General features: G+C 38.7%; 1 protein-coding gene across 9 annotated transcripts in view; it reads right to left on the bottom strand.

Annotated features, from left to right (window-relative positions):
• Positions 1-13,293, bottom strand: part of ADCYAP1R1 (ADCYAP receptor type I) — a 155,973-nt gene that overhangs the window by 46,811 nt on the left and 95,869 nt on the right. For all 9 annotated transcript variants that reach the window (XM_054059069.1, XM_054059076.1, XM_054059072.1 and 6 more), the window contains 5 exons: positions 4,110-4,145; positions 3,419-3,460; positions 1,515-1,618; positions 868-965; positions 260-392 (listed from right to left, as the gene is read on the bottom strand). In XM_054059069.1, the coding sequence (XP_053915044.1) occupies positions 260-392; positions 868-965; positions 1,515-1,618; positions 3,419-3,460; positions 4,110-4,145 (413 nt within the window). The remainder of the gene's footprint in view (positions 1-259; positions 393-867; positions 966-1,514; positions 1,619-3,418; positions 3,461-4,109; positions 4,146-13,293) is intronic.

Raw genomic sequence — 13,293 nt, 5'->3', positions numbered from 1 at the left:
GTGAAAGGAAGAAACAACTTCAATAGAATCAGAAACCGAAAGCTGTAGGTTTGTCCTGAAGGACAAGCTTGGACACTGATGACATCATGATACAATAACACCCACACTTTTGCTATGAACTGTGTGGTAAATTTACAACCAATTATCTTCCCTCCCAGTAGATTCTAAGCCTATACTGCTCAACAGACGGCTGCTTGCCTCATGGTATTTGTTATTTTATGCTGAAAAAAATAAAGGGAAAGGCTTTGGTTTTACTTACGGTTGAGATAAAACAGTGGTTTCCATCCTGTTCAGCATAAAGAACACCATCTTTAATAAATACAGATATAGCACGTAGGATGAATGAAACAAAGAGGTTCATGTGGATAAAATTTCGAGTGCAGTGAAGCTTCCTGGAGGGAAAGAGCAAGGAAGAGGAAAAGAAGAAAAAGGGAAAACAGACTTTTATTTTGTGGAAGTAGCACACTCTGACCTGTGGTCAGAGCTTCTAGCACCTTGGTGATAAGAACAGCAACAACTGAAAGTCAAGTGTGTGGATAATACTGTCTCTAAATCTGATTAAATGGAGAACTTGGGGATTTTCCTGTGAAAGCATGCAAGGTAGAATAAAATAGATCCAGTCCCACGCAGCTTCTGCATTACGTAAAACAGAGTCAGAGCTTCTGCAGTTGAATCTACAGTCTACCAAAATGCGACTACTGGGGCGTGTCCAAACTGGGGGAACAACTCTGTTAAAGAGATTAAAGAGTTGTCTCCCTCTTATTCTGCATTTGGTGAGACGGAAAATATAAACATTGTTCTGGGTTGATCAATTCCAGCTTCTTTCCCCCAGTGATTGAACAGCTCACTGCTCGTGTCCTGACTTACCTGAAACGACACAGGATAACCATGGCAGTGGTGAGGGAAACAAGAGAAGTGCTGTATCCCACTGTGTACAGAGCCTTCACAGACAGATAGTAGTAATCCTTGGAAGGCAAACAACACATGGTTAAATGGTTCATCTATGGTCACATCTTCTTTCTGTCAACGTGGAGGGGAAACCATAGGCAGGATTTGTTTCTTAAACAGCCTGGTTGTTTCCTCCTTTCGGTTCCCCCGAGATCTCACTGTGCATTAGAGCGCTGCTCTGTATTTGACATACCCTTGGGTCTGCATATCATGATGCTTATTTGTCAGTGAGCTAGAAAAAGCTGTCTACCATTCTTTGACCATTGTGCATACATATGTAGAAAAAAGATGTCTGACTATGGGAAATAATTAGTCAACAAGGGAAGAAGTGGGGTCTAATCCCTGCTTCTAGAAGTTATAAACTCTACCAACAGTAAACATTCATGTTTTGGAAATATTCAGTACCGGCCTAGGAAGGATTTAAATCTTGCTTGTCACATTTTTATGCCATAAATATCTGATTGCCTCATTCTAATCACCATCAAATCAGAACACAACCAGATGACAAAAAGCAGCCTGCTGCTCCCCCCCTTTCGTTTGTTTTCACTTAAAAGATTAATTCCCACCTGGTTATCGGATTCTGTTTCATTTTCATCAAAGCCACAGGCATCATAATAATGAGGAAAAGGTTCAGACCAGCCATCTTCAGTGCAATTTCTGCTGATGTCCCCTGTGTCAAATACAGTTGGGAATATGATATTGCTGAAGCAAACCCCAGGACACACCCTCCCTCCCCTTGGTACACGATGAAAGAAAATCCTACAGTATCACTGGAGGTATTATTTGTTTGGCACTCTGTAGAAGACTTTAATGGCATCTTCAAAGTCTAACAACATCTTTAACGAGCTAGTTCTACACTAGTAGACTACCATCTATGGATGTCTACTATTACCGAGGATCACCAGAGAACAAAAAAGATTCAACTGGCAGCGAAGTCAGTGCCTCCACGCCACAAAGTTCTCATTCCCAAGTGGGTATTTAAACCAGGGGTCAGCTAAGTATCTGTTTCTCTCCGTTTACTCTGAGAGGCTTCTGAGGAATACAGCTTTCATGTGGACATCTACATTTCAGATAGCCACAGGTTAAATCCAGTGCTTAAATGTAGGAATGCACTTTGCACTACTTAAAGTGGTCTATATATGAAGCATATGGATAGCACTGGTAAAAATCCACTAGGCTAACGTGATTTTTTGGAGCAGCTGCTGGAAGCCAGGCATGACACTTTAAAATATCTAAAATAGTCATTATATATCTTTGGTGATGCAGTAGGACTGTAGCCAGGTAACATGTATTCCAGTCATTTATCTACAAGCCTAGGCTCTGATCTGAGAGGGCCTTTGTGAGAAGGCTCTGTAGAAAAAAAAAGGGAAAGATGGAGTGGGAATCTCTTCTCTGTGTCTGTGTCTGTGTCTGTGTCTGTGTCTGTGTCTATGTCTGTCTCTGTCTCTGTCTTTGTCTTCACTTATATCTCCAGGTGTTCAGTGAGGCTTCAGTTGGCAATTTTAAACCTGTTTGAGAGCTTGTTGCATTCCTCTGTGTATTATTTGTTCCAATCCCAGTTTATAGCCTTACTATAAAGCAAGAATCTGAAAGAGGCTTAAAACTGGTTGGGAGAAAATCTCATTCTCTTTTTCTCTTTTTTTTTAACCTAATTGTTTGGCTAATCTTGGACTAGCTCCTAAATGGCTTTTACTAACACAGTCAAAAAGCTTAAAACTCTACTGAGAAATAAGAGCTGGGGTAGAAGAAGTGTCTCTTGACACTCACTTTGTTACTGAGGCTGCCTAATGTGGGATGGCCCGTGTGGTGCTCTTTTTAAGTACCGTTACTCTTGCCAGAGCTTAGTGACCAGGTAGAAAAATTAGAGCCAGGCTGCTGGCTGCATTTTTTCCTCTCCAGTTTCTATTTATTGACCTATTACAGGTTTCGGAGTTTGAGCTGTACCTTGACCAAAAAAAATGGAAATTTTCAAGGTACTTTTTTATTGAGGTTGTGCTGCTTCGCATTCTTAAAACAGTTTAGTCACATAGCTCATAACACTAGCAGTGACCTTATTTTTAGAGAATCTGTTTGCCATCCATGCAGCAGAATATATCTATTTAATCACACCACTCATTTAAGAACACTGCATTACTTGCCAAATTTTGGTAAATTACTCCTGCACATTCATTGCTAGTTTTCTAAAGAAAAATAACCACTGAATCATGGTGTTGACTTTCCTTAACACCATTAAGTAATTATCTTTAAGCAGGTAGATATAATTTATAACATCACACTTGCTAGATTGCAATGCTTAACAGTGGAGGAATAAATTTTCATAATACCATTAAAAGTAACGCATCGGAAAATGTGTCACCATAATTAGAACTGATTGGAAAGTAATACCTAATTGTCAGGGGAAAAAGCTTGGAGCTTCCTTTTTAACGCAGTTAAAATAAAAAGAGAAACACTCAGTGATTCCGATTCTTACCTAGGGGAGACTGGGCTGTGCTTTCCAGCAGGTCATAATCACCTATAAAAGTGGAAATTTGGTATTAAATTGTTTTGATTGTGTTTTCGGTCAGGACCCGAACTGGTCTCTGTGGAAATCAGTCCACAGTATCAAATTAATTTTTATTTGTTTGGATGAAGCCCAAAGGCGATAAATACTTGATTCTGTCTTTTCAGGAAGTAAATACAGGTTTACTTCTGAGTTTAAATCAAAGCTGAACCTATAAAATTAAAAAAATGCTACTACAAGCAGTGAGCACACAGTTAAAACTACATACAGCCAAACTAGGACCAATTTATCATAAAAATACACGAGTCAGATACTCTACCTTTAGAAATTTAAATTTATAGTCTGTAGATATTTAAATATGCTCGGTTTCCACGGAATTCATGAAAAAGCTTTTGCCATCCATCAATGACAAAAAACAATAATTAATTACTTTTCAGTAAGACAGTTTAATTTTGTGATTTTAGGTTAGATCACATTGGCTTCTGGAAACTTATCAGATTTTTACTATCACTTTTTAACCAAACGTTACAATGAAATACATATATTCATTATCACAATAGTTGATGCACAAAAAACTTTTCCATAATCTGAAATTATCACTTGATATACATACAATTCTGAGAACGGACTAACATAGGTAGTGGACATAACTTGTTCTTACCTGCATGGGTTTGCCCCAAGTTATCTACTTCCCAACCTGAAAGTAGAAGGATAATAATTATTAATTTGATCTTAATGATAGTTTGCCTCCCGTAAGAGGAATGGATGAAGCAGTGCCTAGAGAAGAACTGTGAGAAAATTTGTTTTAAATCTTTATTTTCAAGATCAATACTGTGTATTTACAACGGGAAAGTGGTTTTCAGAGGGTGTTCCATTGTGTTGTATTGTTGTCTCTGGTTATCATAGAGTTTCATCAAACTGCAGGAAGGATATGAAAAAGAAATTAGAAAGCTTTTTGTGCCTTTTTTTCCCCATTTTTTTTTTAATAAAGGAGACGGTTCTGAAATAAGAAAGACTCACACATTTCCAAGATACTGTGCTGAAATCCATGCTGATTTGTATAATGCAATTTCAAATCTTACAATGAAAAATGAGAAAACTATGTTTTTTGGCTCAAGCTCAGTGTTCAGGATGAATAAAGAGGAGCTGCCTTGAGCCACCAAGTGGTGCTGCTGCATTGTGCACAGGCACAGAGGAGCCTGACAATGCTGTCTGCGACTAGACTATCCACTAGAGAAAAAATGTTTCCAACATTTTGTTGACTGCTATGGCAGGTTAAATGTTTAGATCACCTTGGTTCTGTATCCTCTGGTGCAACCACAGGGCTTCAGGTTGTTCTTTAACCCTGACCGTATGGTCAAATCTGAACTAGGAATTAAAAAAGCCATTCACCAATTTGCGAGTATTGTTTGGAGTAAAAACAAACAAAGATTGATTTCGATCATAGAGGGAAGGAGAAAGACAGCATCTAATGAAATAAAATAGTAAAAGGGCTTTCAGTACAGCATAAAATGCATTTCATATTTTATATTTTCTCAAATTCCTTACCATGTAATGATCTTAAATTCTTTGATTTTTCTCCCCTAAAATAAATCAGATGTAATTTTTTTCTTCTAAGATGGAAAACAGAGGACTTAATGTGAAGATGGTGATGGGAGTCCAGCAAACTAAGCTGAAGCATCAGATAGGCTTAGAGTGTCTTTGAATGGATGTATTCAACATCATAACCTACACATTTAACCCACCAGTTACTATGAATGGTTAACACTGAAAGCCATGATAAGAACACCCTTGGCTTCCTGGCTTCTCTGCCCAACTCCAGCTGCTTTCATGACTTCACATGTGAGAATTCTTGGTTGTTTATGAATATTAGGTAGGTACTAATTCTGAAGAGAAGTCACTGAAGCTTTTTCCAAAAGTTTTTCCAGCAAAGATCATCCAGCTTACTGCATCAGACTAAATTACCAGATGCTGCAGAAGCACTATGGCTGTGCTACAGATTCTTGGCAGAATAATAGGGGTGCCTCAGTGGAATATTTTGGATAGATCTATTTCCCTTCCGACACTACCAAACTCTAGGTTTATAAACAGTGGTGCTGCTCGGATATAAACCTATGTTGCTAAAGTCTGAATTCCAAATACCAACTTTAGGATCATAGTATCATAGAATGGTTTGAGTTGAAAGGGACCATTCAGATCATCCGGTTCCAAGCCCCCTGCCACAGGCAGGGAAACCTCCCACTGGATCACGTTGCTCAAAGCCTCATCCAAGTTTGTCTTGAACACTTCCAGGGATGGGGCATCCATGACTTCTCTGGGCAACGAGTGCCAGTGCCTCACCACCCTCACAGGAAAAAAAATCTTCCTAATAGCTCATCTAAATCCGCCCCCTTTCAGCTTATAATCATTTCCCCTCATCCTGTCCCTGCACTCCCTGATAAAGAGCCCCTCCTCAGCTTTCCAAGAGGCCCCTTTAATTACTTGAAGGCTGCTATAAGGTGACCTTGAAGCCTTCCTTTCCCCTGGCTAAACAACACTAACTTTCTCAGCTCCAGACTTCTGTGACCATCCTCTGCACACACTTTAAAAGTTCCATACCCTTCTTCCTGTGAGAATTTTTGCATTTGTATTTATTAAGCAGAAGAACAAAGAGCAAACTGCTGTTCCTTGATCTCTCTCTTTCACAGTGTCTTTCATAGCCTGCTGCCACTCAAATCAGTAGCTCATAACGAAATTGCTTCCTTGCATGTTGGTACCTAACTCCATAGCCTGTATCTGACAATGACCTTACAAGACAAGAAGAAGCTGCAAAAAAGCCCTCCAGAATTCTTTGACTCATAAAACCCAGTTTTATTTTATCAGTTGTACATTGAGGCTTAAATCCTGAAATATGATGCAACAAACTTTCCAGAATTTATGCTGGAGAAAGACTAGGCCAATACTAAAAAGCTTGAAGCCTGCTGTTCTTGGTATCCTGGCATGTTACACTGATTGATGAGAAAAAAAATCTTTTTTGGAAATTCAAATGTTTTAAATTTAGTTCTTTTATTCTTATAATCTAAAAAGGAAGAAACAAAAATTACCACTATAAATATGATGTTAACACTGATGTTAAAATATCAGATTTCAGTTCATTTGGAACATTGTGACACCAGCAATAACAACTAAAACATTCTATAAATGAGCATCTGTAAAATGAAGAGATTTTTTGGGGTAATTTTTTCTATACCCAAATTATTATTGCATTTTAGCTGTGTTTGGACATCATGAAGTGATTCACATTTTCAACAATGTTAACTTTCTAATTGCTGTAGGAGAAAACTTGTGTTCTATTAACATATTTTTCTACATCTGAGGCTTTGCTAATGTACTGAAGAAGACTCCAGTACAACCTTTCACTATACAGGCTTTTAGGCTTGATCCATCAACCTAATTTTCAATAATAAGTTAAGCTACCAGAAAGTCAATTAGATTTACACTGAACATAATGCTCTGAATTACAACTAAAAGTCAACGTTCATCTAATGAGTGTTGGGATAACATACACACACACACAATTATGTGCATATATATAATAAAATGCACAGAATGAAGGAACATACAGCCACCATCTGGCTTTAAATTCCTAAGTGTTGCTGCTGCCCTTCTCTCTGAGACCATATGTTTATGTATCCTGCACTAGGATATCAATGTTTACACGACAGATAACTGTGCCAACAGCTACGTTTGCTCACATGTATGAGCGCGACAATGGAGTTCATTCAGATTCTTTCTGTGCTTAACACTTAAGATATCTGCACATATAGGGACAAAGCCTGAGCTTGCATTTGAGGTGGGGTTGTAGGAAGTCCAGACAGAGCGGACCCTCTCATTTTTTCAGACTATTACCCTGAAACTGGTTTTTAGGGCTTTTTTTTTTTTCACATAAATAACTCAGCAAAGTTACTCTCGTGTCAGTGATGTAACAGGGAAAAGCGCAGGGCACCTTGCTGTGCCTTCACAAGAGTCCTTCTATTGCCTTGCTGTTAGGACATGAACAATGAGAAATGTGTGCATCAGAGTTCAATGATGAAGCAGAGAAGGCTCATCAAGGTGATTAAGCAACACGCTAGATGAACTACATTACTCTCCCAGAAATGAAGAACAAATAAAATATGTTCCTCATCTGCATTTATACTGTAAACCCATCTTTCAGGATTTTAATTCAAGGGTTGCATTCATGACTTACATTGACACCTGTGCTCCTCACATGTAATCAAAAACCAGCACACCTTGAACTACAGAAAGATGGACCCAAGAGCAGCTGTTTAACAGTGTCTTAGAACACGATTTTTTAGATCAATAATTGCTCACATTAGTCAATAAACTCCGAGGAAGCTAATGTTATCCTTGACAAAGGATGGTCTACCCAGAATATTGACAGACAGTGTTATTCCCTATTTGACGAGACTGAGTAGGTAAGTGCCATTCTTTGGGAAGTAAAGAAAATCTTCCATTAGTGCTTTAACTGTCATTTTTAATTAGATGTTATTGCAGTACTATTCAGAGACCCTGGAGAAGATCCATCAGAATGCTGAATTGTCAGTCCAAAAACCAAACAGAGAAAGCAAACATAGAAAATATTGCTTATTTCTGATTTTTACATGAAGAGGTGAGAAAGAAGAAAAAAATAATCAAAGGACTTGCCAACAGCTTCCCATAGAGTTAGTGGCAGACATCCAGATCTTTCTTGCACATTTATCAGACTTTGTTCCATGGTTTTCATTTGCTGAGTCCCAGAAAACATGAATACTTCCTCACTATCCTCCAATGGATGAGAAATTTGATGCAAGCAATTGTTGCTTCTGTTTTAAAGTGAACAGTGCTGATAAAGCTAAAGCCAAGAAACAGCCTGTGTGTGATGAGACTCAGAGCCCAGCGCAGTCTTTTAGATGGTCTCCTTCTTGCCAAATTTGTGCTGGCTGCTTTCAGTGTCAGCTGGCATGGCAACTGCTTTATCTCCCATAGATTTGGTTATCTGAGCACAACTTGCATTTAACCCTTCTGTTCCAGCATTTGTCCCTTATTAGTGGTGGTGAGTGGGAATGAAAGGATTCCAAAGCTATTCTGCACTGAAATGGCTTATCATGCATTTCTTATAGTCCCGTGGTTCCCATTTGTATTACAGGTTGGAGGACTGGTCCACATAGGTAATCCTCCAAAAGGCTTTATTTTGACAGCATTGAGATCAATATGCAATGGTCACACTGTTTTGATTGTGTGTTGATTCTGTCCCTGTAGAATCTGCAGAGATTGGGGCAGAGAGAGGCTATGAAAACATTTCCTACTACCCCTTGTTATCGTCCTGTCTGGCCACATGGGTAATAAGCTGGCTAGGCAGGAATCTCATTGTTTTCCTGTTTTATAAAGCACTGACTAGAAGCTTAGCATTTAATTTATAAATACAAAATAAATCAGTGAGCTCTCACACCCGACACCACAGAATCCACTACACTCCACATTTTCACTCCCTTCCCTATTGCTGCATGCTGCTCTTAGGCACCAGCAATCTGTTCAGCCGGCTGGCAAAGCCGCAGTCGGGAACAGCAGTCTACTTAGCAGCTTTTCTGGGGCTTTCTGAGCTCCTCTCACAGCTACCACTTGCACACTCTACTCGCTGCCTCTAATGCCCTCTGCCCAGTCCTGTACCAGGTCACATATGATCCAACGTGCACACTATCCAACAATCCTGGTTCCTTCATTGCAGCTCTTTCTTTTTCTTTTTTTTTTTTTGAATGGAAAGGAATTGATCCAGAATCAGCTGCTAGTTCTTTACAATATTATTAACAGAATCTGTAGAAAGCGACAACCAGGCAAGACTACAAAGTATGTGGCCTCACAGGTTCTCACACCTTTCCCTATGCTTTGTGCTTCCCTTGACTCCTTCCAAGGTTTTTGGTCTCTCTAGCCTTATGCCTCACAGGCATTTTAAACTACAGATTGAAGGTCATTAGTCACTCTGCATTTACTGTATATTGCTGTTTGACTGGTCAAAGGGATTTGTGAGCACAATGCTCACACAGAAACAATACAAAATTAGGTGGTATAGTTCACTGTATTTAGAAAACAGGAAAACTGAGGCCAAAGAAAATTAAGGGTAAGATTAGGAAGCTTGGTTCATATTTGAATGTTCAAATGAAAACTGGTGCCTAAGGACATCCCAGGTTGGATGGGATGTTGGGCAGCCTGATTTAGTGGTATGTCCCTGCCCATGGCAGGGGAGTTGGAACTAGATGATCTTTAAGGTCACTTCCAACACTTACTATACTATGATATTATGATACTATGACATTTTCAGTGCTGGAACATGTCCAGAAAACAACAAAGCTGATGAAGGTTCTAGAGCAAAGTCTTATCGGGAGCGGCTGAGGGAACAGGGACTGTTGAGATCTGGAGAAAAGGAGACTTAAGAAGGGACCTTATCACCCTACAGCTACCTAAAAGAAGGTTGCAATGAGGAGGGTGCTGGTGTCTTCTCCCAAGTAAGAAATGATAGGACTCACATTGCACCAGGGAAGATTTAGACGGGATATGAAGAACGTCTTTGCTGAAAGGGTTGTGAAGAATTGGAACAGGGAGCCCAGAGATGTGGTTCAGGCACCATTCCTGGAGGTACTTAAAAGACATGTAGATGTGGCCTATAAGGACATGGTTTGGTGATGGACTTGGCAGTGTTAGTTTAACAGTTTGACTCAATGATCTTAAGGTCTTTTCCAACCTAAATGATTCTATCATTATATGACATATGAGGAACTGAACCTATGGGGTAAATGAATTCCATGCAATTTACACATATGAAAATAAGTTCATCTGGTCTTTAAGTCTCCTCCCATAAAGGGCAAAGAGACTAGCACTTCCAGAAGCTTATTTGTTTTAGGTATCTACTATAGGATGAGAGGAGCTAGCCTCTGCAACTTTGTTATCGAGTGAATATGTGCAAAACATTGCAGTTAAGGCAGTGACGGAACGGATTTGCAAGTCCTTTCTTCCTATAACCCATACTAATTTCAGGGTACATATATTCATGACACAGAAACAAGAAGACCCTGTGAATCACACCTTGAAATCATCTGAGAATACTGTTGAAGTCCCATAGGGAGAGCATAAAGGCCGTAGTACACACAGCTGGCTAAGGCAGGACTGATGTACAGTTATGATCAATAAAACAAAAAGGAGATCATGAATTTCTTCTTTTCTTCCTCTTATCAAATGCTATGAAACTAGCAGTGGACTGAGGTCACCATAGCAACCGCTCGACATCATCTAAACATTATGTGTATCCTTCCTATGAGGCTGGCTGTCAGAGGAGCATCCATCAGAGTACAAGAGAAATGCAAATAAAATGGAAGAGTGTCCTAGCTCTAAAAAGGGCAGGGGTCATATTTCAGAGGAAAAAGAAACATTGTCCAATGGAGATTATCAGTTATGCAATCAGTTGCAGAGGAGAAAATAAAATTACTTTCTTAAAGGTAAGAATGAATGTGTGCCCACCACAACTAAAATGTTGCAATCATCTGGAACTCCTTTCTTGGTCATTTGAGTGAAGAGGAGAAACAAGAATACAGCAAAGATTGCTAGTAAAGGTTGAAGCATCTTCCCATGTTGAACCTATGCTGATGTGCTATCTTTTTCTGTACAAGTGTCCTCCAAACCACTCAGCAGCTCTCAGCACGTTCCACTCTTGCACTCCTGCAGATGAGCACGATTTTTTTATTTTCCAGAGCCAAATTAGCTTTCGAATCATATTAACAAAGTTCTTGATCTACACTACAGCTTTTCCCTGGTCGCTGCAGAATGTTATCTTGCAAAGGACCAAGGACTTGATTTTTAGCTGAAATATTCTTGGTCATGTTATATGTTTGAGTATCAGAGGCACAGAGATTAACATCTCCATAATTTGGCAGGAAAGGCCATAAAATGTCCTTTTCCTGTAAAAAGCATCTATGAGGCCTTAACTACTTGTTTGGAAGTGTAGATACAGTTACTATTGTTTGATGGCAACATTTTCTTCACATTCCCTCTGCATTGCAGATAGACTTTGTGATGCTGTGACCAAGGAGGCATGTTAATTATAGCTTGTACTCCTTGCTTTGGAAAAGCTGAAGTAATCCCATGGCTTTACTGCCTCTGGAAAACCTGCAGATGAAAACCAGCACGAAAGGACTTGTTATCTAGTAAGCACTGTTATCTTGGTCTTTGGAAAGGCTTATTATTTTTAACTTCAACACTTAATACGTCTCTTGTACTCATTTTTATGTCACAATTCTTTCTAGAACTTGCTGAACACTAAGGAACAATAACATATATGAAATCTGCAGACAGCTTTGAAAGCTGTCCAAAGCTTTAGCTGAGATAGATACAGATATAGATATAGATGATATAGATATAGATATAGATATAGATATAGATATAGATATAGATATAGATATAGATATAGATATAGATATAGATATAGATATAGATATATACATACACATATAAAAACACAGATACCTTGGTGTTGAACTTGCTTCTAAATGCTACAAAAGATCTTCTGCACAGTGAAGGATGAAACTAAGGTATGCAGAAAGTCCTGATAAGCTTCAAAGACTCATTAAGCTCTGATACTTCATTATTATTCCCATGTTGAAAATGCTAATGGGGTGGGTCATGTCTGTTTTGCAAAGACTACTCCTTGGTTCCGGTGTTTTTCTTCCCTTGGTATTTATGCAGGATGTTAAAATACACACTAGGGCTGAGATTTACTCGAAAAGAAACCTAGACCTTTGCATTGATCTTTTGCCTTGCCAATTTGACAGGCAAACACAATTTCCAATTTCAGCCTGCTGCAATGCTGACCTTAATTTTGACTACCAGCAAAGAAAATCTGTGTCTTCTCCTTCAGTAGAAAATAAGTTCACAATCTTCCAGATAATTTTTTTTTGTTTAGAAGGCCCCAATATTTAACAGTCATAGTCATCTTTTCTTTCTTTCTATGTCAAAATATATTGATACATACACCAAACCAATTGAAACTAAAATCTGCAAACTTTTTTAAGAGCTCTCACCTTGGAAAGACAAAGATTTTTATTGCTTTTTCACCCATTTAGGGTGTTACATACCATTTTCACAGGGGTATGTAGTCAGCATTTAACGACTTTACCAGGACTGTTTCCCCAACAATGACACAGAAGGGCTTTCCACACATCAACATGTAGCATCACTTTCCCGCTCATTAACTCTTCTCTCGTCATCTTATTCTGTTTGATTAGAGATAACATCTAAACTCAGACAGGAGAGAAAAGCCACAGATGGCTTTCCAAATCCAATTAACCCTGCATTCATAAATCCCATTGTCCATGCATGATCTCTCCAGTGCAGAATATATGAGGCTTTGTACTTGAAGTACTTGAGCATCTCCCAGTGTTTTTAATGGCATCAGTAATAGACTGTTTTCAATTACTTGTTCTCAAAGACAATAAAGCTTGTTGATGCTGAAGTCATCTAACTTTCAGAGGAGCAGCAAGCCAAAAACTTGGGTTCAAAAATGTCAGCGTAGTATATCCCATCTTAAACTCTATAATACCTGGATACATTTTTTATTCTGCTGGATTTTAGTTAGGAGTCCTTATTCCTGGTATCAACAAAGGATGTGTTTTATGGTTTTTTTTGTAAAAATTATGTACATTTTCTTTATCTAACACAGTAAATCATTCTTTATAATAATATTCTTTTGGGTGTAGGAGGTAGTGTCCTGGACTGAGCACTAGATAATCATTCTGAATTGCTGGAAAATTCAGCAAGAGCTAATCATAATTATTATTTGG

The sequence above is a fragment of the Cuculus canorus genome, chromosome 2 (genome assembly GCF_017976375.1).
Source record: "Cuculus canorus isolate bCucCan1 chromosome 2, bCucCan1.pri, whole genome shotgun sequence".
In the NCBI taxonomy this organism is placed as follows: Eukaryota; Metazoa; Chordata; class Aves; order Cuculiformes; family Cuculidae; genus Cuculus; species Cuculus canorus.
This window is presented reverse-complemented; position numbering and strand designations above follow the sequence as displayed.